At 38.3% G+C, this 27,982-nt stretch overlaps 1 protein-coding gene and 1 long non-coding RNA gene across 5 annotated transcripts in view; one reads left to right on the top strand and one right to left on the bottom strand.

Annotated features, from left to right (window-relative positions):
* The window catches only part of LOC135579768 (uncharacterized), a 58,069-nt gene extending 38,073 nt beyond the window's left edge, over positions 1 to 19,996 (top strand). The window contains exons 2-5 of one of the 3 annotated variants that reach the window (XR_010473512.1): positions 5,768 to 6,381; positions 12,025 to 12,086; positions 16,536 to 16,863; positions 19,559 to 19,996. This is a non-coding gene — a long non-coding RNA (uncharacterized LOC135579768). Of the gene's footprint in view, positions 1 to 5,767; positions 6,382 to 12,024; positions 12,087 to 16,535; positions 18,727 to 19,558 lie in introns of those variants that run through there. The other 2 variants (XR_010473511.1, XR_010473513.1) reach the window with 2 other exon arrangements.
* The window catches only part of HTR7 (5-hydroxytryptamine receptor 7), a 39,497-nt gene extending 11,715 nt beyond the window's left edge, over positions 1 to 27,782 (bottom strand). Inside the window, exons 1-2 of one of the 2 annotated variants that reach the window (XM_065067435.1) lie at positions 26,918 to 27,782; positions 1,924 to 2,670 (exon numbers count right to left, since the gene is read on the bottom strand). In XM_065067435.1, the coding sequence (XP_064923507.1) occupies positions 1,924 to 2,670; positions 26,918 to 27,444 (1,274 nt within the window). In that variant the 5' untranslated portion in view covers positions 27,445 to 27,782. Of the gene's footprint in view, positions 1 to 1,512; positions 2,671 to 26,917 lie in introns of those variants that run through there. The other variant, XM_005503014.4, reaches the window with a different exon arrangement.
* Between the last annotated feature and the right edge of the window lie 200 nt (positions 27,783 to 27,982).

Raw genomic sequence — 27,982 nt, forward strand, 5'->3', positions numbered from 1 at the left:
TTTGGAATACTTAAGAGAAATGGGACTATCCCAAATCAATTTGATACTTCTTTAGAAAACTTTTTTTGAAGCTGGGTTATAGCCTAACTCTAACTATTACAAAACTATGATCCTTCTCTAAAAATGAGACAAAAACATACTTCCTGCTGTATATATCCTAGTATATAAATCCATCTGAAAGAGATTAACCTTGTTTCAGCACATGTAACTCAGGACATCAGTCCAGGTCTTGTGTATCTGCCACTCAGAAACTCAGGTGTTTGCAATGGTGCGTGTATGCTTTGAACAAGAGATCACAAACTTCTCACTACTTAGTTCGAATTAACATCACTGAATTCATTTAAGTCACTAAGTTGTCATACTATAGAAAGCAGGGATAGAAGTTAGCCTAAAGTATTATTTGCTGCTGAAGCAACTTGATAACAAACATGTTGTCTCCTAATTGATGTCTCAGTATCTGAAAAAGCCTTCATTCACTAACGTACTCTATGCTTCATCTGGAACATGGTGTGCAGTGCAAACTCAGTCCAGAAAAAGCATCTTGTTCTTATAAGTTGTTTTAAATTTATTAATATTATAGGTTATTATAGCAATATATTACTTAATTAGTGCATTTTATACTTATACATTACTGCTAATATATTAATATAATTAATGTTTTTATTATTGTTAAACTTTAAATATAAATATTGTTATAATATTTGATCCTGACCTATTGAAGGAAGAGGTTTGTTACCCAAATCAAAAGTAGAATCACATACTTGGGTAGGATGGGGGGGAAACAACTAGAAACAGTGGATTATCCTGATTCTAACACAAGGCAAGGCTTTATGTCATTTTAAGCAGAAGTGGTTACCGAAATCAGTTTGTAAGGATAAAGTGCAGATGTTTCTGAATGTCATAAAGCCTTACATTTACTTTTTCCTTACTGACTTCAGGAAGGAAAGAAATCCCAAAAAGCTAGAAGAGCTTTCAAACTGATAATAAATTAACTACTGAAGTGGAACAATGACTAGCCATACATCAACAGAAATGACTTGAGCACAGACTGAGTCTCCACCTAGATTAGAGAACAGCTCTGCTGATAAAGACAAGAAAATTAAAGAAAGAAAAGATAGACAAAGACCAGGTAGCTCCTGAAATACACTGTAATCAGGCATATTTGTTATGTTAGAAATATAAGACAAGATCTTTGCCTGGTGTCGTTGGCATAGCAGCACTGCAGCTAATTGTGCTGCATGACTATATGCAGCAGCAGATGTTGGTCCATGCGACTTTACTCAAACTTTAATATTCACATTGGAAATGCAATCTTTCAGTGCCATAGTTGCTGTGTGAAGGGAACATTAAATTTCACAAAGTAGTTTATTTTCAGGCAATCCAATAAATTAACCTTTAATGGACATGTGTTTTTTAATATATAATAGAGTATTTCTAAACAACATAAGTTCTTTGATCCAGCCTCTTCTTAAATTGATTGTTTTTATAATAACAAAGCAATGAATTATACTGAACTTTTCACCATTTTGTCTTTATTACAGAAAAAAATCTCTAGGATACAAGATGCATCCAACATTCAGATCTACTGAAAGTTGTTTGGGGCCGAAGGCCAAACAAAAGGGTTAGGCCAACTTTGCTCTTTCCTCACTGGCAACTCAAACATCCTGCACTGCTTTTTATCCTTCCCTTTTCTGTTTTTTCTCTTACACTCAAATTCCTGAAATGATGGTCTTGCTTTTCTAGGCTCACTATGACTAGTGGGCTGTATGAGAATTAAACTTGCTACCTTCTGGTTTCTTGATGACTGCATTAGCAGTGCTCAAGAAGCCTGATTCTTCCCATAACTCTTCTTCCAAATCTGTGGGGGGAAAAGCTAATGTGATAAACCAATAAATTATCGTAGTAAAGAATGAGCGACCTTACAGAACAAATTCTGGCTTTTCTGCCAGCTTCAGAGCCTCATGCATCCCTGCAGCTGATAGTTTCCTGTTGATATTCCTGTATCTGCATTGCAGGAGGTTACGATAAGTTGTCCTTAGGTCCCGATTGAAGAAGGCATATATAAAAGGATTAATGAGAGAGTTTGCATAACCCAACCATAGAAATGTTCTCTCAACCCACAGAGGGATACAGCTACATGCCGTACCACAGATGAAGGGCCTGGCGGTTGAGAGGAGAAAGAAGGGTAACCAGCAGACAGTGAAAGCCCCAACAATAATCCCAAGTGTAGTGGCAGCTTTCTGTTCTCTTTTAAAGATGGAAATGTTTTTCTTGTCGTGCTTTAGGAGTCGTGAAAAATTAGTACATTCTTCAGATTCCTTGTGCAGTTTTACAACTCCATTCATAGAAATCCCTTCCATTTCTTCTGGCCGGGGAAAACCAGCAAACTTGTGTTTCGCAGCACTTCTCTTGGCAGCTTTGTAAATCTGGTAGTACATGAAAAGCATCACTGACATTGGAATATAAAATGCAACTGCTGTAGAGTAAATGGTGTAGCCGAAGTCTTGACTGATCAGACAGACCTTTTCATCATTTACATTTTGGGCCCAACCGAAGAGTGGGGGTATAGTGATGGAGGCAGACAGGAGCCACACACAGAGAATCATTTTGGCCATACACTTCCCATTCTGCCTTACAGGATATGTAAGAGGTCTCGTTATTCCCAGGTACCTAGAATGATAACATAGAGTTACTATATGGTGCAGTGGTTAACTGATAAAAGTTATTTCATGTAGTCTACCCGTAAATAAAACACCTTTGGCTAGGGTTTCTATTTTGCATTTTTCAGTCCTCTCTCTGCATGTATTTCAAACTTGTAAATTCATCTGTCTTTCACATTGAAATTTGTAGTCCTGGTACTCTATATGAAAGGCCTTTTGTTCCAGAAGGAAATCTCCCATTGGGTGTAACAGACTGCACTTTCAACGAATTTGTACAATCTTCATGCAGATAACTAATTTTTTTGTTTTTAAGGAAATGCTGAAACCCAAATTTTCTTTGGCTAGCTTATGAAATTTTGGAGTATAGCTGAAAGTTCACTCTACAAAGCCTACCGCTTTTTGTGTTGAGCATATGGTTAAAGTAAGCAGGCATTTGTCTTAATTCTTCTGACATATTCAACAGTTATGAATATTCCTGCCGCTAAACTGAGATGATGAGTTGCCTTTCTTACCGTCATGTTTCTGATAGGAACAACAACCTGCAAACTTATGCCAAAAGTAGATTGTTTCAATACTACAATAATTCTTCTTATCATAAGTTAATTAGGAATAAATTACATTTATTCAATATTTGAATTTTTACTGAATAAAATAACAACACATCACAGTGCCAGTTCCAGAAAACCTGGAGAAAAACATTAGTTTTACCAGAAGCTAAGTTTAGGGTGGTAAACTGTCAACAGACAAGAAAAATGTTTATAATGTGTCAGGTTTTCACTGGAGAGGGGGGAAAAAAGTAAAGAAAAAACAAAACTCAGAACTTGTTGACAACCACATTTTCTAAACAGTGATAGCATAAACTGTATTTTTTTCTAATAAAAAATATATGTGACTACGGCACTACATAGCTGGACAGCAATATCCTAATTTTGTGTTTGCTTTCAACTACATACAATTTCTTTATTTCATCTCTAGATATGGTAAGTTTCTCTTATATGGAGTTAGATGGTGCTTTTTTTTTTTTTCCACACACCTAACATTTTTACTTTTAAATTGGGTTTCTGCTCAGCTAGAACTTACGTATGAGTTACTGTTAACTTCTCAAATTGTACTTTTTCCTCCTTCCAAAATGAAGAATTTTGAGAAAAATCAGTGTGATTCTCTTTGTTACTTGTAAAAGAAATGGTTTCAAATCAGGTTTCAGAACAACATTTTGGTTTCAAATGGTACCAGTGTTTAGTTGGAGTGGAGGTTTTGGAGGGTTACAAAGAAAAAGTATAGTAATGTGATTAAAGTATTTTAGGAGCATTTTTCTCTTTCCATTCACCTAGCAAATCAAATATGAGTATTTGCCTGGCTTTGCAGAATGCTGCATTGTTGATTTTACTGCAATGCAGTAAATTATGGCTAGCGCTGCTGCTTTACACAAACAACCAGGTATGCTACAGTCCTGGAAGTAAAAAGAAACTTAATTTCATTATCTGTTCTGATAAGTAACAACAATCCCTCTCAACAATGTAATTGATTTTTATACTACTGCTATGGCAAGTGTTACACAAAGGATAGAACTGGTTTATTGTACCTGATTTTCAACAGCATGCAGAACTAAATCACAGCAGGTCAGTATTTTGGCAGCAAAGCTGTGCCTGGTGGGGCTGTAAGCTAAGAACAGTTACTAAAATTGTCTGTGCAACATGTGGACTATTCTCCTACAAGAGTCTTTTTCTTGCATTACTCATCAGCAGCATTAGCTGTCACTGTACCAGCTCTGATGGCCATGGGCATACTGTAGAGTCCAAAGAGATTTCTGCTTTACAGTATCATGACCAAAACTGTTTGGACTCCCAAGGAGCTGAGAGTTTTCCAAGGCACTCCAAGATGTAGAAGAGCAGGGTTAATGCAGTGAAGTTTCAGCATTTAACTGCTGAAGGGATACATCGTACTGCTTTAAGTAACATAACTGCAGCAAGGATAAAGTTATTAGCTGTAGCCCTTCTAGGACCGGAGTGGCACACTCCTAAAATTTGTCTGAGAATACACGATTTAGCTACAAAACAGTTAAATACATCATTTGTGCAGAGAGATTACTTGTCACTTGCAAGGCATAGTTAAAAACAAACATCTTTAAAAAGTTGATCCACCTTCCCAAAATATGTAGTATTCTAGCTACTACCCAACTGGTCATTAAAAATAACACACTTACTTATAAAGTGAGTTTTGTTATATAGCTTAAAAAGTTAAGTTGGATTTTGTAAAAATCAGATCTGTGGAATGCATGCTCTGAATGCCTACTGATGCATTCTCATGCATCAGAATGTAACAAAAAGAATTTGTGAAAGCAGAAGTATACTGAAAGGAATTAAAATTCATTAGTTTTGCCCTGGCACCACTTTTTTGGAAGCTATTTGAGCGTCCAAAATGCTATTTGAAATTAAAATACTTTAATTAACATAAAAATACACCAGCATCCTTTCTGTCTTATTCATTTTGCTAAATGTAATATGATAGGGAAAAGAAGTTATCAGGCATAAATGAAGGAACATTATCTTTTTATCTCTATATATGAAATCCGTTACCCTTGAAAACTTACTTGCAGCTTCAAAATAATGTAAATCACTGCTGTTGTCTGATACACTAGAGAGAGTCCAAGCCTTAACAGATACTTGAGCTTCAAAAGTGTTGTGTCAGATTCATCACAAAAATATGCTTTGTATTGCTTAATGTTTAATTACTACCTTTCAAAAAAAAAAAAAAAAATTAAAGGTAAATTAGCTGAACTTAACGTATCATTCAAAAACATGTAATGACTTGAGGCCTTACTGTTGTGAAAGAATGAAGCCAAATTCCCGCCCCCCAAAAAAACGTTTCATGTGTCTCAGCTATCCCCAAGAAGGAACAAGTGTCTCAGACTTGTTATTCTGAGATTTGTTTCTTTTACATGCCACAGATGTTAATTTTGATCTTGGTGGGGAAAAAACTCTGCCTTGGCTCTCATTTGTAAAACTCCAGCACAACATGGACTATATCTAGGTTACTCCCTAAAAGCACAGTATTGCAGATATGCAGCCTTTATTTCTTATAAACTGGACATGTTATTTCTCATTCAGCATTGCCAGATGCTGTATGCAGAACACCGAAGTGCAGTATGCTACAACAACACTGAGAAGCACGATGCATACCCCAGTTGTGGTCCTGTCACCATTCCAAGAAGAAAGGCTGCTGGGTGAGCAGAGAAAAATGAGAAGGCAGAATCTGGCTTTAGCATCTAGTGGATACAACAACAAAAGTTTATGAGAACTTTTTCTGTACTACATCACTGAAATCTGGAAAACAGCCCATTACCTGAAGAGCTCAAAATAAGATCAACGTAGACCAAAAGGAGGGCAAATGTAGAGGGACAGAGTAAATTTATTTTTAAATGAATGTGCATAAACGCAAAAACACATTCCCATTCTGCATTGGTTTCTTATGATTACTTCGGTGCCGCCTCTTCCCTGTTGGAGGATCAGAACCCAAGTTCTCTGCCGCAGTCCCATCCAGTTGTGCGGCACACACACAGGGTGCCCAGCTCTAGGGAAGAAAAATCACCCCTTGCCATCCTCTCCCTGGAGCTCTGTTCAAACACAGGTGAGGGGAGAAGAGCTTTCTCCTTTGTGCAGCGTACACAATTGCCATTTACTACAGTCACCCAATGAACACCAACAACGGACAAGGTAAACGAGTAAGTCCTTTCTTTTGTTTAGTAAAAATGTGGCTCCCTGTGATCCAGTATTCTTTCCTAGTACCTCTAAATTGTTACCATCTAATGACAGGTAATTGTTATAGACAATTTAATGTAAAAACATTATAACTGCTCCTGAAACAAATCCATTTGTGTTTTTTTTTTTTTATTCTGTGTTTTTGGTTGTGTTTTATTTTGTTTTTTGATACTGATGCATTACAAAGACCACATGCAATAGTTTTTTTTTTGTTCTGTGCTAAAAGGTCTCCATTGTTCCTTGAACTGTAGATCACACATATTTTTTATTATAGTGTGTTCAATATATTAAATGTTATAGCAAGTGTTAAATGTAATGTACATGGAAAGTAAAAAGGTATATGGCAGAGGGAACAGGCATCCACAAGCCCTAGTTTCTGTTTCCGGCACATTGCTTAATCTCTCTGTGACTCTTTGTATTCTCTCTTCCCATTTATGTTTGTCTTAGCTATTTGCTTGTTGTGAAGGCTGACATATGTTACTGCTTGCATAGTAATTCTCAAACTGGAAACTGGACTGCCACTGTGTCCCACTAAATGTTACTATATTTAAAAATGTGAAAGGTTTGATATGGTTTCATTTCTTGAAAATATATTTATTTCATTATCTAATGTAGGAAACCGTGAACAGTAGTTTGCTTTATCTGCACTAACGTGGAGTTCACACAATCGCCTATTTATCATCTACTAGAAGAACTTTTCAGGCAGATCTTTCTCATCACCTTCAAGTGAACAACTCTGCATTTTTGGCTGAAATAATTAGTAATTCTGTAGTTGCAGAAGGCACCAATTTTTTCCTCCAAGAAGTAAACATATCCGCAGTGTCAGGTATGGTAGCATTTCAGGTTAACCAGGTAATTTTTTTTTCCCTTTTTTCATGTGAAACCAATTTTATTTTTTTCAGAAGTAGCAAAATTCCTTTCCTTTTCTTCATGCTTTTTCTGAGGAAGCTAAACATAGCTGTAATAGTTAAGCTGTAAAAATGGCGAATTGTTCATAACTACACTGGAAACTTTGAGATGTGTCCAATTCTTACACCTTTTGACATATCTAGAAAGCAAACTGAGATGTAACAGCTACATGAACTTTAACAATAGAAAGAAACTAGTAATAAGGTGGTCTAATTTGGGATCTGGTGTCTGAAATCTTTCTTTTATATAACCTCTGTTATATGGCTAAAAGATAAAGAAAAAAAAAATAATAGGACTTGCTTTTCACTGTGAGCAAAGTCACAGACTAATAGAAAACTTAACAATTAAAAACATTAAAACTGGGTTGATATCTCCTGCCCAACCCAATAATAAATTGAATGCACTGTGACATCAGCATCTCAGCATCACTTATGATACTTTTGAAATGCACAAATGTAACTCCTGTGTTTCTGATGTCTATGTACTTTATATGCAGAGAGAATTCCATTCTAATTAGTCCACATTCATTTCTCAGAATTCACTGATCTAATAAGCAATTATTCTAGAATCAGATTAGCATATTGTATTGTCTTTTTTTACAAACAGACCAGATTACTGTGGGATAAAACTAGAAACATTGTACTGGAAGTTCTGTAGATGTGTATTGTAGTTATTTCTAACAGGAATCTTGATATTGTTCTGTTATTACTTACCATTTGACTTGGAGTTGTGCTTAACCTCAGTTTCTTTCAGTTCTTTCTGGTTTTGTATTTTAAGAGTCAAAACTTTTATTTCAAAGGCCAGACAAGTGTTTGCTGCTTTGCTTTTGTGCTTTTTCTCCTAGTACAGCAGCTTTCCAGCTTCAACATGTATCTCCTTGTATTAGTTTCTTTGCCAGCCTGCATCTATAGAATCCTGTCTAATGATTCACCTGAAATAATAACGTGTTCTGAAGAACAATGCTGATCTACTGATCTTCTTTTGGTTGCTGTGATTCTCTCATGATCTTTCATATTTTTTTTTCTTTAATTCAGTGCAAGATTTAGAGAAACTTCACAAGAATAGGATCACAATGCCTTTCCTAAAAGCTATCTAACATTCAGAAATATTTTCCTTAGTATAGTGATTGATCTAGATTATTTATGTATATATATACTTTGAGATATAAAGCAGTAAATTAAAAGTAAATGTAACACGTTGAAACATTGATCAAATCTATTATGTCTGTTACAGCTATCAAACCACCTAACAGAAATTGTTCTCTTGTTTTCAAAGATATCATGTTTACACTAAGCAAGAGATACTGTGTCCCACAGACCTGCTTTTAAATAGGTATACAAACCCCATCACATATTGTAAGTAGTTGAAATTGAAGTATAGGCATAGAAACATAAAAAGACTTAAGTGTTGAGATATGAGCATTACAGCGCATGAGTATGGTGTTATAATGTGAAAAGTAACCTTGTTAATTGTTGTATGACAGTATTGATACCTGCCTTTCTGCACCATGATAACCGCCAGTTTATTGTCTGGGAAGAGGAGGATATTTCAGAGGCAGTAAAATACTTTTCTCCTTCACAGAAGTGAACAAAGTTCCTTATTTCATTGGATATATGACAGCTTTCAGAATATGAATTAGATTACTTTAAAACCTAAATGTTAAATATTGTGCAATGTTACAGTGAGACAGCAGAACTAACAAAATCAAGCTGTTACTCAGTGGAGGAAAAACATTTTGTTCAACAAGTTCTGTGTTTCATCTAGTTAAATGTTACATCTTTTCTATGTAGTGAATTAGTATATTGTTTATAAAAAGTCTCAGCACAGTGACCAGCTTCCACATCTTTCACATCCACTTGCTAGAAATGGCTAAAGCTCTACTTTGTCCTTCTCAGTTGATGGTAAATGTAGTAATGTGAAAGACCTTCAACGTATGTTTCCATATCTATTGTTCTAGATGCTTATGATTCACGTTTCATGCAATTTCAACATTATTCTTGTTATTGAAACAGTGATACTTTAATTTTGATACTTGAATGAAAATGAAATATTTGGTTTGCTTTCAGCGTGGTTAACATTTTCTGTTATTCCCTTCTGGTTCTCAATTAAATGTATTTCCTCAAATTCTCTTTACAAGAGGAAGACACTTGTTCCCACTGTCAGAGTGGGTACACATTGAATACAGTACTATACTTTTATCGTACATAGTAAATGTTCTGCCTTGATTTTTCTTTTTCTCAAAAATCATTGTAAGGGTTTATTTTTAATGGAAGTTAGGAAGTGTAGACTTTCCTGGCAGTGGAGGAGGATTAAGTCAATCAAAACTAAATACCTGTTAATTCTGAAGGAATGTAATTTGCATAGTAGATTATGTTCTCCTCTCTTATACTTTTCAGTTTCTCTGTACTTGCATGGATTTTTTTTTCATCTCATACTGCATAACTTTACAGCTTCATATTTTCTTCATTTTCATTCATTTTTTATTATTGTATTTTACTTATTCTAATTTTACTTCACTTTCTCGCCCTGTCTTATTTATTTTTCTCTCTTAGCTATATATTTGTCCCACTTAGTTTTTGCCTACTGCCATAGATGGGGAGAATACATTCTGCTGTCGTTCTAAGAAAGACATAACTGTATTGTCAGAAAGACATGTGCAATATAATTCAGCTTAACTTCTGTTATCTTAATTTCTGAAAACATATGTCTCTTTCCTTTTGGACCCTGGCAAATTTCTTTTACCTATCCTCACCCGTTGTCTTTTATTTTCCCCCATGTGACTGTTGAAGTATTTGTCACCAGTCACCACCTTGTTCTTAGCTTCCTGACAGTTTGGTAGCCTTTGGTTTTCCACCATAAATAATATGCTGTTTGGAAGAAAGGGTCCCAACATGTAGTTGCTGATGTTTATCTTGCAACACTGCCTGAATGTTAGATAATGTGTATTTCATAGCAAATATTTTGCAATTACCCAAATAAATATTTTAGAATGTAAACTAAACCCTCTTATAAACTGTTTTTGAAGAAAATAGTGCTTGTAGTTTTTTCTTTCTTCTACCTTAACCAGTGACATCAAGGTAGGAGGCACAAGAAGGGGAATGGATTTCAGTCCGTTCACCAGCCTCCTAGAATCTAGATGTATTTGAAAACTGAAAAGGTTTGGGCAATGAAATATTTAGAATTAAGTTGCATGCTATAATGTAAGATTTCCTGTTTTAATTTTTTTTTTTCAAAATGTCTGAACTCTAATATTGTGGATTTCATAATCTCTGGGTTCCTGTGTGTAGGTATGGTTTGCTTACTGATTTCAACAGGATTAATTACATACACAGCTCAAAAGTGCTTTTCACCTCCGTTCTTGATAGATAATCTGTAACACCTCAAAAGCTCTCTAAATCTGGGCAAGTCATACATAGGAAGAATCCATTTCTCTTTAAACTGTTCAACAGTGTGCAAGGTTGGGGGAAAACAAAAAGTAATTTCATGCTTTTCTAAAAGAAAATGGCTGTGTCAGGGCATGCACTACCCACTTCTGCCCTTTCACCCCCCATAGATTTGCAAGTTCCCTTTATTTCATATTGATCTAGTCCTTTTGTGGAAGAAGAAGTGTGAAGAGAGTTGAAAGGCTCTTCCTATTTTATTCTGTCTTTTCAAAAGTAAAAAATTGTATTAATCAAAATGTAAGATAAAGTACAATTCACAGTACCTGTTGCTAACACTTCAGAAATATTCCCTAGGGAAATAACTTACTGTGCTCTTTAAGGAATGTCTCACTTCACTGGAAAATTCTTCATGGAATTCATCATAGCATACACACAAACTGCTTCACAAATGCAGAAGGCCAGGCCCTCGTACACTATTACAGCTTCGCACCCTATGGTATAATTTACACCAGTTGTTAAGTCACTTTATCAATCAAGAAGAAAAACATCTTAAAAGATGGCTGTTCATTGTTATATTCAATAATGTAATTTGTATTAGAAAACGTTATTTTGTTTAAAGTTCACATTTCAGTTTATTCCACACTGAGTGTCTCTTTATTATTCCGAGATATTTTAGGCTCATAGAAACAAATGCAGTGCATTTGCATCGTGTCAGCTGTTGTACCTGGGTATCTAATTACATGTAGACTGATGAGTGTTTTATGTGACTATTTTTCTATCTTGATATGCATGATGTGGTATCTCAGTAAGTTATTACAAGATGCCTGTCCGCTTTTTGAAGGGTTAAAGAAGATATTTCAGCCTTCTGATACTATCTGAGAAGACTAAGATTGAAAAAGCTTTCTTCTAGAAAAGAATTAAAGAGAAATCACATTCTCATTTATTTCTGTATAGTTGTGTTGCAGTGTTTGTTTGAGATGGGGTGTGCAGTGAAAAAGTTCAAGTTGGAAGAAAACTAGTAAAGAGGTTTTATCTCATATGGCCTTTTGTATGGCAGAGGACTGCTTAAATGTGAAAGGAGAAAATGAATCTGATGACAACAAGTAAAAGATTTGCCATGAGTCGGGGGAGGTGGCACCAGCAGTGAGTTTGAGGAGCAGCAGAGAAGACCTTGAGCATGAACACGTATAGATCAAAAGCTATGGAGGAGGCATGAGGCTTGTCCTGAAATATTGCTTGATGGTGTCACATGGGACTCAAGAGAAGAGGCAGGGGGGTACTGGGAGTTACTTATGTTTATCTTCTTTTTATCAGTCTAGAGAATCAGAAACAGCAAGTGAATGGATCAGATGAAGGACTTGACCACTGAATTGCTGGTAAGGCACTTGAGGAGAAATGACGTAGCTCTGTTCTTTCTTCTCTTTAATAAAGAAATTGGAGAGGAATGCTTTAGCACTGGAAGTCATCTTTATGATGGCCTTGGCTCGCAAGGAGGTAATCTTGTGTTCTGATCCTTGCTCCCAAGCATTTCTATGTCCTGCACAACAAACCTCACTGTCTTTCTGGCAATTACAGTCTGCTAGAAGACAGGCATCAATCATGATGCTTTGCTGAATGCCTACTTGTTTAGAGGATCTAAAGCCTTAGATGATTAAATTGCTTATTGTCCTGAGCCACGTATACATCTGAAGATCAGGTTCAAGTACCTGAACTTAATTGGATCCCATGTGCTAACCAGTATAGAAAAATATGAGATTTGGATTTTGTCGTGATAACCCAAGTTCCCTAGCTGCTAGGCAGAAGCACTCCAAACACTGAGAGGAAAAGATTTATTTGCTGCTTTGCCTTTACTGTGGGGGAGCAGTTACTGAGCAAAAGAAAACAGAGGAATGCAAAGAAAAAATGTTTTGCAGATTATGAACTGGAAAATACTAATTTTCTGCTTTTGAGTTTCCCTCATCTTATCCTCTCATCCTTTATGTCCAAGGGTATTGTCAAAGCCAGTGAAGATTTCAGGTTTTGTCAGACTCTGCAGTACTTCTAACATGCTATTTTGCCTCCTCCCCTTGCTGTCTTCAGAAAGCGTTTTGTTTCTCCAACTCACAGCTTATTAACAGAGCTCAGATCTCTCACCCTCTCACATCCTAACTGGTGGTGTCCTGTGGCAAAGCAAGCACTTGTGATTCCAGGCCAGCTGGCTGGCTTCAGCCAGGCCAGAGAAGACATGCCAGGAGACAACCACCAGACATGCCTCAGTCTGGGGACCAACCTGTTCTGTGAAAGCATTCAAGTAGGCTGTAATAAAAAGTGCAATGTGTTTCCTCTCAGTTCTGTACTCTGCCAGACACCAGCACAAACATCCCTTAGGTAATCAATGAGGCAGGCTGATAGCCTATAGGATCTGTGTCTGTATTTTGGCTAATGCATTGGGCTACCACTTTCTCCTCCCATGTGTGTACAAGCACATGCACACACACACACACACCAGATATGACCCCTTTGTATCTGTCAGCAAGGTGGGTCCCAGAATGTATTTGCTACAAGCAAGTGAAAACCAGAGTAAACTCTAGGAGAACATTCAGAGAGGGCACTGGGATGCCTGCATGGATGCAGCTGAGGCAGCCTGGATAGTTTCTCAGGGCAAGTGGTAGAGACTCAGACTGGAGATGGAACACCATGCACTTAGACAGTTCTCAGAAGGAGGAGGTTGCCAAAATGATACAGTGATATCCAGTTCAACGACACAAAAAAACCCGACTGAGTGCTCTATCTGTCCCTTGCACCATAGGGGCATAAGCCACAGGCCTCCTTTGCTCCTGGCCCTTGGCAGGAGAAAGCCCAAACACCCAGGGAGCTGCAGAGAGCTCTGCTCTGGGTGGTCAGGGAACATGAACATCTGGGTTTGCCCTAACCATACCAGGCTGTCACTTTAGGGGCAGCTTAAGTGGCTTGCCCAGAACAACTAAATGAGCCCATAGACCCTGATTGCTGGGTCATCACAAGCCAAGGTTGGTGCTCTATTTGCATAACCAGTTGTTTTTTCTGCTGCTCGAGGTAAACTAGGAGATACCTTCAACTAAAATGTGTGTGGGCTCGATTTCAGGCCTATGAAAAGCTATCTTTTTTAAAAAAAGAAAACCTCATCAGACTCCCATAAAGTAGATATGGCTAAGGTGATTTTCTCCAATTTCACCACATGAGTCATGCTTGGATTAACACTAAAAATCAGCTTTAAAAGGAATTATTTTGAAAGTTATAATAGTGTTTCAAAATGAAAACCTCCTACAACTTTAACTAGAAAATCATGACTGATGTCTTTAGTATAATTAAATGAAACATTTCAGAAACTTCCACAGTGTAAGTGATAAATGAAATGAAAAAATCACAGCCCATTGAATTGATAGTACCACTATATTAAAACAAAGAGAATACATCTTTAAATATGCTGATATTTGTGTCCCCTCTCTTCCTTCCTTCAATACAAAAAAATGAAACATAATATCTCCAGACAAAGCACTTAAGGAAAACCCCCTTCTAGAATACTTTTCTCTTCCCCCTTTTTTCTCTTCCCCTCTCTGAAGAGACAGAAAAAATACTGAGAGGACCCGGTCCTCTTTGCTTTTCCATAACAGTAATTTTGTAAGGGCCCTAATGAACACCTATATTTATATTGATTTTGGATGAATCTCAGTACAGAACTAACCTACTAAGACATTTTGGGCTTTCTCCATAGCTATATTAGCCTGAAGGAAGATCTGAATTTATCAAAAATCACACAAAAAAAATGCTGTGTTCCTTTGGGTTGGGTATGTCAAAATTATAAATGTTCACCTCAAGTTTATTTTTTTGCCCAAACTCAGCAGGAAAAAAAACCCCCACACAGTATATCAACAAACTGTGTCAGATACACAGGAAAATCTAAGTCTAAAACAGGTTTAATTAGAAGTCTTATTTCTAAAACTTTGGGATGTGCAATATAACTCTAATTGCATTATTTAAAACAAACAAACAGACAAAAAAGTCTGGCAAAATCACCCTAATTTCCTAAAGTATTTTGATACAGAACATCCTGTTTTGATCTCCTACAGTTTTTTTTAAAGATGTAGACTGGATTTTCTTCTCCTCTGCGGCAGTAACAGCTTGTCTCACTTCCTGATATGAATAGGTCCCATCATGGGAAGAATTCATAATGGGTTTTGGAAGGGGAGGCAGTGGGTTGGAGAGAGCACAGCATGAGGGGAAGGTAATAAGGAAGGAAGGCAGGAAGTCAGGTCAAATTGTGTATCTGCAATTCAAGAATGATTTAGAAAACTGCTATTAGCAGTCCTTTCCACCAGAAGCTTTTGGAACAAGACTCATCAGAACATAATAAGGTGATTTCTTCCCTCTAACTTGCACTAACAGCTATTTATTTGCCATTTCTTGATATTTTAGTGGTATATTGTTTGCTCAGTATGTGGTAAGCATCAGGTTATCATGTTTCATCACTTTTCATGTCAATGAATGTGAGGTTTACTGTAGCTGCCACATCTTTCAACCATATGTCATTTATTTTTTTAGCATTCATTTTAACTAACTTTTATTTGCAGCATGCTTATAGACTAGATCCCAAGTTCTCCATTCACATGTAATTCTCCTGCCTACAGTCATTTTCCTCAGAAAAATGTCTTATTCAGTGATATTTTGGAATTTAATTTTAATAAATAAATTGCTCAGACCAAAGTCTCCTCTATAAACTGAAAACAGAATATTTGTAGGTATTTAATATTACTTTACAAACGTTTCTTCTCCTTGAAATCATTCAGAGTCCTTAAATACATAACCCTAGGTGCCCTTTAACTGACGGAGAACTTTGAAGGGTAGAAACATCTAGTGGTGAAAAATAACTACAGTAAAATCCACATTGAGGTGGGTAAAACTGTATGTTCAGCCCTTCACAACCACAGTATTTAATAGTTTATTTATCATAATATTTATCCATTTTTACCAGCAAGTTTGGGAATGAAGAATGTAATGGCTACATGGGCACTACTACTTTCTAGCTAAGCAGTCCTCCACTCCAATGAACTTTGAACCTTCTGGTTCTTGCTCAAACCTGTCAGGCTGTGGCTCCAAGTATCTGGCTTTTTCCAGCTTGCTGCTTCAGTAGAAATTAATCCAACTCCAGAAGTTCACACTCTCCATCTCAGACATCACCAGTTTTACTTTTGCAAAGTTGGCTGCAAACAATCTTAGATCTCTAGACAGGAAACTTGAACAAAGGAGATTAGCCAGGAAAATGTGTCCTCTTTGTCTTGTTGAACAAGGGCCTGCCCACAACTGGCTTCAACTACAGTGTACCCTTTTCCTTCAGAAACATCTTTAATAATTTTTTATCCTTTTTAAAATAATTCTAAATCTGCAATACTATATGTTTAAAATATAGAACAAATTACAATACTACACCAACTGCTACCGTCCTCTTCACAGATATTAAATTATAGTGCTTTCAATGTACAGAATAAAACTTTTGCGTTTTATTCTTGTCAAGAAAGGAGTTTCTGACCTTCTTTCCCTGAACTTTCTATACAGAATGACAAAATTTGAAGCCAGATTCAACCACTAGTTATCCAAAAAATGACCATTTGTCCAAGTCATTGTGTAGGGTTGTGTGTCAATTATTTTATCATGCTTTTTCACATTCCCCAGAATTCAATGTTATACCTTTATGCTAAAACAGAAACAGAGCTTGATAATAGACAATCTCTTCCCCCAAAGTACTTAAGGATAGCAGGCTTTGGAGATTATCAAGGACCTCAGACCTCTCTTCTCTGTTCATTTTATAGATGCTACACCACACATGAAAGCAGTGAAACAAATGGGATCAGCAGAAGGAAGCCCTTCTTTTCATCTCTCAGTGAGTACGTCTTTCCTTTGCTTCTCTCAGCAGCAAATTGGCAAGGTTCTTCTGAGACGTGGTGGCATCAGCTTTGTGTGGATAAAGACTATATCTAAGGTTTATTGCTTTGCCTACAGCTTCCAGTAATATCAGTTCTCATTGCCAGGCTAAGAACTTCAAAGATGCGTTTGAATTTAGGAGCAGAACTTGGGTATCAGTGTGGGATGAATCATCCCCGCTAGCCTATGGACCTCTCAGGAAGCTCACTGCAAACTGTAAGTGTTTAGAATATTCAGTAAAATGCTCCCTTTATTTCAACACTTAGGCAGCAGCAGAGAAGCTTTGTGTTAAGTAACAGGCTTTGGAAATGTTAAACTCCTTCTTGTATTGTTTAATTCACAGTCAAAGTCTGCTATGCTATTTTAATTTCAGTTATTTTTGAAAAAGTTAAGCTTCTGTTCTGCTAATGACCAAACTCGTTTAGCAAAAATAGCTTTTTAATATGGGACAATGGACTCTTGAGAGACTACAATCGGTAGTGTTGCTAAAACTACTTGTACTAAGAAGTGGGTCTCCAAATGCAGAGTCGCAAGGTAAAAGAGAAATTGCAGCACATAACAATACAAGAATTAAGTCTTTAGAGCCAAAGACATATTATTTTTAGCATCAAAACATCTTATTAGGCTATTAAAGAAGAGCTTTGCGCTTTGTCAACAGCTGTTTTGGGTCATGCATATAAATATTTCCAAGCAATTTATGGCCAGACAACACACTCTGACTTTGTTTAGGGATTTAGTATTTCAACTATTTGTTAAATGTCGACTTCTACAGCAAATAAAATTTAACAACCCACATGGAGAATTGTTTACAAAAGATTATTCTGGCAAATGGTACTGTGTATCTGAAATGTTTCATGATAATCACAACATGTTTTCAAGGTCTGTATTCACTATGACAGTTATGTTGCAAATTCTATAATAAGTTTAGATAATAGCACATACTTCTGTTATCTGTGCTCATGCCTTCTGTTTCCACCTTCTAATTTTTATGCCTGTTGCCAATTTCTAAATACCTGTCATTAGTGTAAGTCTTCCAGGCTAGTATTCTTTACTTTGATTCGCAAATCCCTATATTTTCTTGTATGGGAACAGTCCTCTAACTAGTAAACACACACTACTGACAACAGATCGGGTTTTTCTGGAGTTATTTTTTGTGTGCCTCTCTGGAGATCTGCAAATGATGTGTTGAAAAACATTCTCCCAAGTCTCTAATGTGTCTCGTGGAAAGCAAACAGTTTATAAATAATGTACTTAAAGTTTAGTATCTGTCACTCAATTTAACTTGCAGCAATATGCCATGTCTCTGAGCACAGGTACTTGTATAACTGATGAGAAATGATGATTCCAATGCTAGCAAGGTTACTGATCAGTATTCTTCAGTGTGAATGAAGGTGGTGCAGCTGTAGGCCAGGTCGTAGAGAGGAGACCTCATGATATGTCTGCCTAGATCTCCAATAACAAGCTGTCCCCAAAAGACTGGAGCTGTCAACTCAAAAGAGTCAGAGTTCCTTTAAATGAAAACTAGAAATTTGATCTTTTTAAATACAGAAAACTCATCACATGGTCAATTAGAAGTGAAAAGATTTGTACACAATTGTCCCACAGAAAGAGTGCCTTTGTAGGCAAGCCTTTGTTCCAGTTCTGATTTTACCCAACTCAGTGCATGCCTGAGATACAACAAACTCTGCCCAGTCTCCCTTGGTCCCTGAGCAGTTTTTCTACCATTGTTAATACACAGCAAGCTGCTGCTTGCTCCTCAACTTTGTACATCCTGCAGGACAAATAGCTCCCAATGGGAAGAAAGTGTTGCCTTTCGTATGGCTCTATCTCCAGTTTCCACAGCCTCCTTAAAGAAACATAAAAAACTGTAAACAAAAATGGATGACTGACTTTTCTTTTTGTTATATTTTTAACTTTCACTTCCACAAGCTAAAAAACTTGGTTTCAAGTTTTTGACAGTAACAAAAACCCACCCATTTCCTTGATACATGTCAGGAAAAAACTTTGCTGCCAACTTTTTCATCAAGACACAATGTACCTCTAAGAATAGACTTCACCCTGGTTTCTCCTTACTTTAAAAAAAAAAAAAAAAAAAGTTATTTTTGTAATGTCCCTCCTTGTTTTTTTTCTTTAGTTTTGTGGGGTTTTTAAAAAAACCATGATCATTTTGTAGGGAAACAGCTGCCCACAATAATATTAACCTCCCTCAGAGGTCTCTTGTGCTAGCTCACAATTTGATAGCAGAGACCAGGATAAAGACAGAAAGAATATATTCAGTACTGAATTGATTTCCCTGCCCATTGCAGTTCGGTGCATTATCATTATTATAGCAGGCACGATTAGAAATTTCATTCTTGTCTGTACATTACACAAAAATCTTGTTTACTGTTAGAGGTGAATCACTACCTGATTTGCATACATGCTAATATGTGCAGAGCCACCCATATGTATCAAATAATCTGAATGTTCTATATAAAGCCTCCTGAGTAAACAGCAAAGTACAAGAAGAAAATCAAAGCCGTTCCACTCCTGAATTTTGTCGTGTTAGTTCAAACAGAATAGAAACAAGCTTTCCCCATGACATATTTAATTACTGGAGTCTTTCAGAAAGGAAAACTTCACCTTTGTAGTAAGAGTTTACTCAAAAAATTTCGTCTGTTTTTTCTGTCTTCATTATACATAGTAATAAATATTACTCAGTCCTTTAGAAATAGTTGGCTATTCAGTGCAACATGAAAAACAAAAGCTTGTAAGCTTTCCAGATGAAAGATATTATCCTCACCTTATAGTGAGCATTAGGACAAAACTGCAGTGAGCATTGCTTTATGATGTTTATGCTTTGTAAACATAGATATCAGAACTTGTAATTTTGATGCCTGATCTTTGCTGTATGATACCTTCACCTTGGCAGACTCAACTGTTTCTCAAGCTCTTTTGTGTTCACGCAAGACCTACAACAGCCAGCTCTTTCTTCAGATTTCCTAGTCTACAGAGGATCTTTGTCCAGATCTTTGTGTGATATACTGAGAGAAAGAGATAGAGGTGTTTGTAGCTGAAAGACAGCACCATATGGACAATATCAACTGCAGATGAAATTGGATATTCTGTTTCAAAAGTTGCCACAAATGTTTCTGATAAAATGTTTCAAACACAACAGCAATATTAAAAAAATAAATACTTTTTTTTTAAATCCTGTAAAAAATATTATCCTTATAAAATTGACAGGGATTTTTATATATAATTTTCAGAGGAGACTATTCTAGAAAAAGTCAAAGAACATTCCTTGATTAATTTCTGTTCCTCTAGAAGCTTGTGAGAGCATGTTAATTTCTGTTCCTCTAGAAGCCTGTGAGAGCGTGTTACCATTGATATGATAGTCTCACTGCAAACACAGTATAATGACTACAAATGCTCTGATGTTCCAATCTCTGACATTCATTCAGTTCAAGAAAAACATTCTAAGAAAATATAGTTTGATACCAGTGTACACATATTACGCTACACCTTCATGCCAGTACGAGATGCATTTGCATTTTCGTGATCCATATTAGGAGATATTTCTGAAAGCCCTCTTCAAAAGCTAAAAGGAGCGTTTCTAGAATTGTATTATTCCTGTGAATCTTGAAGTAAATCCAACCTCACTTACGGAAAGTATTTTTGCGACCTTGACAGGAAAAAAAAATCACTTTTTAAATGTCTCCAGAATTTCTGGCTTGGCAAAAATGTGATTTAACGTTCCCTTATCTCTGACTATCAGGCTCCTTTGAAATGCCTGGATGAGCCCTCAAGAATTAGGGACCCCAAAGTCACTTCTAAAAACTCATCCAGTGTTAAACCCTGGTAGGAGCAAACAGAAGATAATTTTAAATCTGGGAAAAAACACAACAAGCCAATTTCAAGAAAAGGCATTCACGTAAATGTGGTGTAATCGTAAATTTCCTGTTACTGAGGCTGAACTATAATCCCCTATCCATGCACAACTTGGAACATTACCAGTTGCAGTCACCTTTTCACTGCAACCTCTAGAGTATCTTGCATTTCCACACCCCATTACTCCCTTTTGGTAACACTACTTAAACACATCCAGTACATAACAGCAATAGAATAATCAGTCTACAGATTTTTTCCTATAAGGCCCCCTAGTTTCCTTAACTTTGTCAGCCCCTGCTGTGCAGCCACAAGACACAACTATCAAACTTCAGATCTTATGTCGCTTCCCACTACAGAAGATCAAACATCCAGTCATTTTGGTGGTAAAAGAACACTCTTTACTCCAGAGTTGTTAAGTCTTCACAAAATAATCTACCTGTTTGATAAAATATCTCTTATTTGCTACCTACCACCTTACTTACTGTGTATCTGGTAGTCTAGTCATGAAGCATAATGTCTCTGTAAAAACATAGCAAAACAATTGCTATAGCCAAGAACAGGTTACAGCATAAATAACTCCATCTCATGCAGGCTGCCTATAAGACGTGGAGAAAGATACCTGTGAATGCCACAGAAAGGTACTGGAAGAAGTGCAATCACATTAGTACGACAAAACACCCCAGCTTCATTTACTCTTCTGGAGCTGGTTCTCAAGGTGCAAGGTACGCATTGCATTGCCTTATACTACTAAATGCATCCAGCTTCCAATTCAACATCTTTATCTTAGGATTTGGAAAAAAAAGTTTATGTTGTACCTCTTCTCAATGTAAATAATAAAAGAGAGATTGCAGAAGTGTTTGGCAAGAAATTCTCTGCAAAAAGAAATCACAACAACTTGAAGAATGCTCTTTAAGTGGACTAAATTTGAAAAACTACATGGAAAGAAATAAGAATAAATCTGTTCCTTTCCACTGTTGTTTGTCAATGTTGTTTGTATCTTTCATAAGCTTAGACAAGTTATTTACAGACTCAGAAAGAGTACAGTTGTTTATCAGGCTACACAATGGAAAGAATAGCTCTTGTGATGGTGGTGGTGATTAGGAATTAGCTGCCATATTGACCCCAAACTTTCTTCTGTAATATAGACCTTAGTTGCAGTAACTCCAACACACACTTTTCCTTTTAGATTTTTCCTGATTCCTTAGTTATTTCTGTGTAAATATATATACCAAACAAAATCTCATGGTGGTGGGGCACTGCTGGTGAGCATCTATATGTATTCTGGAGCCAAAAGATATGACATACAGGTTTTTTTTTCATATCCATCTCTGCATATATATCCTACAAGTATTTTCTGAAGGAACTGAGCAGGGCTGGCAGAACCAACCACAGCCTTTTCCAGCCATGGCCTGAAGGCAGAAGAAAAGTTTCATCCCAAATGGGAAGCCATGCAGGGCTGTTAGGTGCCACTAGGCTTAGGAAATTGCTGACAGTATTTTCAGGTCACATTGTCAGTTTTGGATGTAGGCAGAATTTAGGCACCTGCATCCTATTGAAAGTGCTTAAATCTTTATTTAAATTTAGTTCCAAGTTCTTCCTGTGAGGCACTTTGAGGTCTCTTCGGTTCTCAGACATGCACCAAGGACACTAGAAATGAGTGAGCTTTGAGGGACTGACATATTCTAAGGTGACACATAAGTACTCATACTTACTTGCAGTATGGCAAAAGATACCAAACAGGGAGAGAGAAAGAATGATCCTTGTGTATACAAATCTTAGGATCAACAAAAAGACCCATTGGTATTATTTGCACACAAATTCTAAATCCTCATCAACTTAATGGAAGTCTGGAATACTCATGAATCGTTGGCTAAGATTCAGACTTGAAAAGTTCCCCAAAAAATGTTTGATCGCTTGTGTTGTGGGTTTGGGGGAAGTGTTTTAATTTGTCTACTGCATCTGAGTAGTTATGTTGCTTTATCACTTTCTACGCCAAAGAGCTATTTTTAAATTGAATTTAAAATTGCTGCTTGTGCAGTTACCCAGTGGATACTCTCCAAAACAAGATTTCTGTAGCTGCCTTCAATCAGAAGAACATGATGAATCAGCATGCAGACATCACCAGTTTAAATTCAATTATTTCCCTTTATATGTTTATTCACCCACTAAGATGTGATTTGGAACCATTCCTCATAATTCACTCAAAATATTTGCTCACTCTTAAATGTGAAGGAACCTACATGTGGTATAATTTTTTTTAATTCAGAACAAGAAAAGTGTAGCCTTAGGAGAAAAACATACAAACAAAACAACAAACAAAAATACCCACACCACTAATAAGAAATGCTTAAAGGAGGCTACTATTCACTGAGGCACAATTACCTGCTAAAGTCTCTGTAACTCCTACTTTTCTCCAGAGCTACCCCTCATATCATGGATGGAGAATATAGCAAAGTTATTATTGATTATCTGGAAATCGAGCTGCCTTGACTGTTCAATACTTATGAAATTTGTAAAGGGAAAAATGCTCTTGTCACTCTGTCACATCTGTCTGTCTTCCGACAGACCTGCCTGCAAGCAGATAGCTTTCTCCCAGAGAATAAATGAGAGATACCTCAAAAATAACATGCTCATCTCAGGTTATCCTGATAGAGATCTGTGGATGTTCTCATGTTGTGAAATAAAGGAAAGACATGATCTGAAGAAAAGCATAGTTGTCCAAATCTTCCTATTGTCACTGACTTCATCTCATCATCTCCAAAAATATAGTTCTTCGTGGATAAGAAAATGACCTTTTCAGACTAACTTCATTCTTGTGCACTTTATACAAAGTTAGAGATTCCCATAACAGCATACTACCATGTACTTTGCAGTCTTAACATTTATAACACTTAAGAGTAGAAGCAACTTTAAAAGTACAAGCACTTCTTGATGTGTTTGACTAGGAAAAAAAGGTAGGGTTTTTTTTCAGCAGAATGAAACCAGCCCATTTGTAGACTCCATGCTACTCTGCATCTTTCAGAGCTTTATGACTGATAAATTCAGCTGAAAAATGCATCTGCTGCTAAGGGCTGTGCAGCAAAATATCTCTGTGTGCGACAGGCCTGCCAGCTGCTGGTATTTCAGGGCTCTCGGTGGCATGAGCAGAGTAGCACATATTTGTGACAGGGAAACAAATCAAAAAGCCTCTTCAACTTACTCATTTTATCCTGATTGGAAGGGTCTCAAAGCTTCTTTTTTACCACCTATATTTGTTTGTCTAATGAAAGATACCACCTGTTTTTAAAAACCTTGTCTAACAGTTTGTCACAAATATTTTATTTTATTATTTTTTTCTTTAAGATTTTTTCAGTAGTAACATTCTTTCAGCTATTTACCTTCAACTGATTCTCACAGCTGCTTCAGGAAGAAGCTAGAGGTTTAACAATGAAAATTTAAAAATACCCAATTTATTTGCTGTCTCTGCACTGCCTGTGACAGCCTCAGCTTTGCCTTCTGGAAAGACTTTACTGCATCACAACAAAGGCTTCCTAAACTGTCCCAAAGAGCCAGGTGGCAATGCAACTCAAAATTATTCTTTGAAAATGTTCCTTTTTGCCTTATCTTAACCCTCCTCCTTAAACAAATGTCTCCTGCGTGACCTCAGGACCATTTAATTGTGCTACAAGGTTTAATTGTATCTAAGTGGTATCAAGGATAGTGGCCAAGTTGGAAGACAGTGGATTTCGTTCATTCCTCCCCTGCTTCTGGGTTTCCTGGTTCATCTCCAATTTGTATTCTTTGCACTGAGATAATCAGGGCTGTATGACTGGAAATCTTCTCCTAGATAATATAAAACACGCAAGTGTTTCCACCAAACTCATGGAAAAATGGTCCTTGTGAAAATGGTCTGATCCTGTCATACAGTATATACATCACAATTTGCAGGCTCCTGCACCACACACAGTACTTTATCTGGAGGTACTCATTTTTTTCAGAGATACATCTCCCTCACTGATCATTCAAGGCTTTCCTAACTACATAAGAAAAACTGCAGGTAAGAGAGCACCATTAAATCAATGCTACACTGGCAGCACATCATCATTCACATTTAATTTTCATCATTTCACTCTGGTTTGCACATTTTGTATATATTTACTATTCAAAAATTACTCAATATAACAAGCTAATCTTTGGCCTGACTGAGAAGTGTTACAACAATATAAGATTGATTATTTTTTACATAGGATTACAAATCATGGAGATTTTAAAGTTCTTTACTGCCAAGTGGTAGACATAGCTTGCTAGTGAATTGCTGGCTTGTTTTCTCTTATTTATGGTATCACCTGTCTTAACCATATAATGGATTTGGGTGACAGAGGTTAAAACATCATGATTCACATAATTTTTACACCACAGTGTAATGAAATATTAAGAGATCATGTTTAATAAATATTCAGTGACAGAAGAAGGAAGGCAAAGATGAGAGGAGAATAATTCTGGCTTAATCTAGCACTTGTTAACAAAAATCAGTCATTCATAATAGGTTATATTCTGGTCTAAATACATAGCTATATCTCTTGTCATTTTGGAGAGAGGGGTGTGTGGAGAGGGGATGGAAAGAAGACAGCGAGAGATCAAGTCATCACTGTGACCAGTCAAAGCATCTGTCCAGCATACAGCAGTTACTTCAAATGCTAAGAAATGAAAAAGAGTAAAACTAAATTACTCCAGTGCTATGATGTGAATCAGCCACATACCCTTACTTGAGTAAGAAAGCCTAATTATGTTAACCTGTCTTTAAAAGGTTCTTAGAAATAGAGGTGGAAAGCTCTGTCATGGACATTAAGAATGATCAAAGAATGGAAGTACTTTACATGGAGAGAGTGGAAGAAAGAAATCACCTATCTTAAAAATAGGTAGGATAGAAAAACAGAATAATGGTGAGAAGGTAGATAGGCCTATTCATATTTTCTTATAATACTGGAATTAAGTTAAAAGACAGCAAATGCCAAGACAAGAACAGAAAAAAAAAAAAGAAACAACACACACACACGCACACACAAAAACACCCTTTGATACTTGGTCAAAATCTGTGGATTTCATTGCTACAAGATGCCTTGCAGCATTCAGATAACTGCTAGAGATTACAGAAGTCACAAAATAAAGAACATTGAAGCAGGAGATGCTGATATAGAAATTAAAGTTTTGAAATGAATATAAACTGTGATGCTCCTTGGCATGAAAAGATCTCCAGTTACTGTAGGAAAATCTTTTGAAAGACTTCTTTTTTGCAGAAACCTAATGCAGTGTTCTTTCCCAAAACTTTCTGAAGCAGACAGTCAAGGCTGCTGTTGCACATCTGGGTTTTTAAACTAATTCTACAGTCTAGTTAAGAAGTTCTTCAGTTTCTGCTAATTGTTAAGTTGTAATTAAAACAGTCTCCCTCTAGATGCTAAAATCCTCAGCATAGGATTTAGGCTGTGGAAGATGAAAGTTACAGGCTGCAACTTATTTTCAAACGGTACTTGCATGCAATAAAGGACTCTCTTAGCTTCCCTCTGCAGAGGATAGCTTAGATGTGGGCAAATGTCAGATCTCAGGTATAGCCTTAACATCATAAATTAACGTCTAAGGTCCTCTTCTGCAGTCTGTATACAGCTCCTTATTGTCCCAGTGCCTGCATCTTTCAGAAGAAGCTTTGTGTCAGTGAGCATAGCCTGTTTTTTAAGAGGGCAGAAGAAATTGGGGGCGGGGGGGGGGGAAGGCAAATATTTGAAAGCAATTTTTCCTTCAGACAAAACGTTATTTCTCAAAAATGGTTCTATCAAATGGAGCTATTCTGAGATTGTCTTAGAATAATTATCCAACCCTCATCAGCTACATTTCTGAGCCATCTCTGCTCTGGCAAAGCTCGACTGAGCTCAGTGGGTTTACACTATCACCAGCTTTGGAAGAATGAGCTCAAATCTAGCCGTGGTATAAAGCAGTTTAAAGACACACGTTGGAAGTTTTAAAGTAGCTGTAAATGCCCCATTATTCGTAAAGAGCCACAGTAACCGTATACAGTTTAGCGCCAGTTTTGTTCTGATACTTCGACTCTGCAATGAGAGCAGGGAAGTTACCCAGAGGGATAACGATGCACCTGGGCTGGGACAGCGGGCGGCAGCACGCACCGCTCCGGAGGGCTCCTCGACGAGCAGAGGCTGCGAGGCTTGCGCTCGCCTCCCTCCCAGCTTTGAGCTTCTCTGCAGCTCCTTTCCGAGGGAGCCGGAGGAGGCAAAAGAGAGCCCTGGGTGGAACCGCTCACGGCAGGTCCCCAGCGCCGGCGGCCGGTCGCCATCCTCGTTGCCCGGGGCAGCGGCGCCGTGCCGGTAGCTCCGGGAGGGCAGGGCAGGCCGCGAGTCGCCGGGTGTCTCACCTGTCGATACTTATCACGCAGAGAGTCATGATGGAGGCCGTGCAGCACATGACATCCATGGCGATGAAGACGTTGCAGAAGAGGCGCCCGAAGATCCATTCGCCGCCGATGAGGTCGGTCACGCTGACGAAGGGCATGACGGCCAGGGCCACCGAGAGGTCGGCCAGGGCCAGCGAGACGATGAGATAGTTGGAGGGCTGCCGCAGCTTCTTCACGAAGCAGACGGAGATGACCACCAGGCAGTTGCCGGCGATGGTCAGCAGGGTGATAAGGGAGAGGACGGCCCCGATAACAACTTTTTCCACGTTGCCGTAGCTGAGGATTTGCTCCCCGCATTGGGAGTCGTTGGCGGGGAGGGGGCTCGCCGTGGGCAGCACCGACGGGGCGGGCGACGGGCCGAGCTTCGCCAAGCTGCGCGGCGGCCAGGAGCCGGCGATCATGCTACCGCCGCTCAGCGCCCGCGGGTCTTCCAGGGCCAAGGGCCGGAGGTTACCGTAGAGGTGACTGCCGTTGAGGGCGAGGACCATATTGGCGTGAGCTGCCCATGAAGCCACCCCGCCCGCTCGCCGGCTCTCCTTGCTGCCCGGCGTGCTCGGCCGGCGCTCGGGCTCCTCCTCGGGCACCCGGCGCCGCCCGCCCCCTTCGCAGCTGGTAGAGCTGCCTGCCGGGGACCCCAGCCTTCAACTCCCCCCGGAGCAGCCGGGCTCGCCCACGGCGCTCGCCGGGCGGTCGTGGGGTGGGCACGGTACCATCGCCTCCGGCCCCCGGGGAGAGGGGCCGAGGCGGGCGGGGGTGGCTGCCGTTCCCCGCCCACCCACGGCTGCTCTCCTCCGGGGCTGCGGGAGACGGGTGGGAGCCGCTCCGCCTCCCCACTCCCTCCTCCCCTTCTGAGAGACAGGTAGGGGGAGAATCCCTTCTCCACAGCCCCTCTGCGCCGCGGCTTCGGGAGCCGATTTCTCCTCCAGCTTCTTCTCTGCGGCTGCCTCAAGCGAGGGGCGCTTCGGAAACCCCCTGTGTCTATATATGTGTCGCACCCGAGAAGCTACGGACGGGTGGGCGCGCTTG

This window comes from Columba livia, chromosome 6 (assembly GCF_036013475.1).
Source record: "Columba livia isolate bColLiv1 breed racing homer chromosome 6, bColLiv1.pat.W.v2, whole genome shotgun sequence".
Taxonomy (NCBI): domain Eukaryota; kingdom Metazoa; phylum Chordata; class Aves; order Columbiformes; family Columbidae; genus Columba; species Columba livia.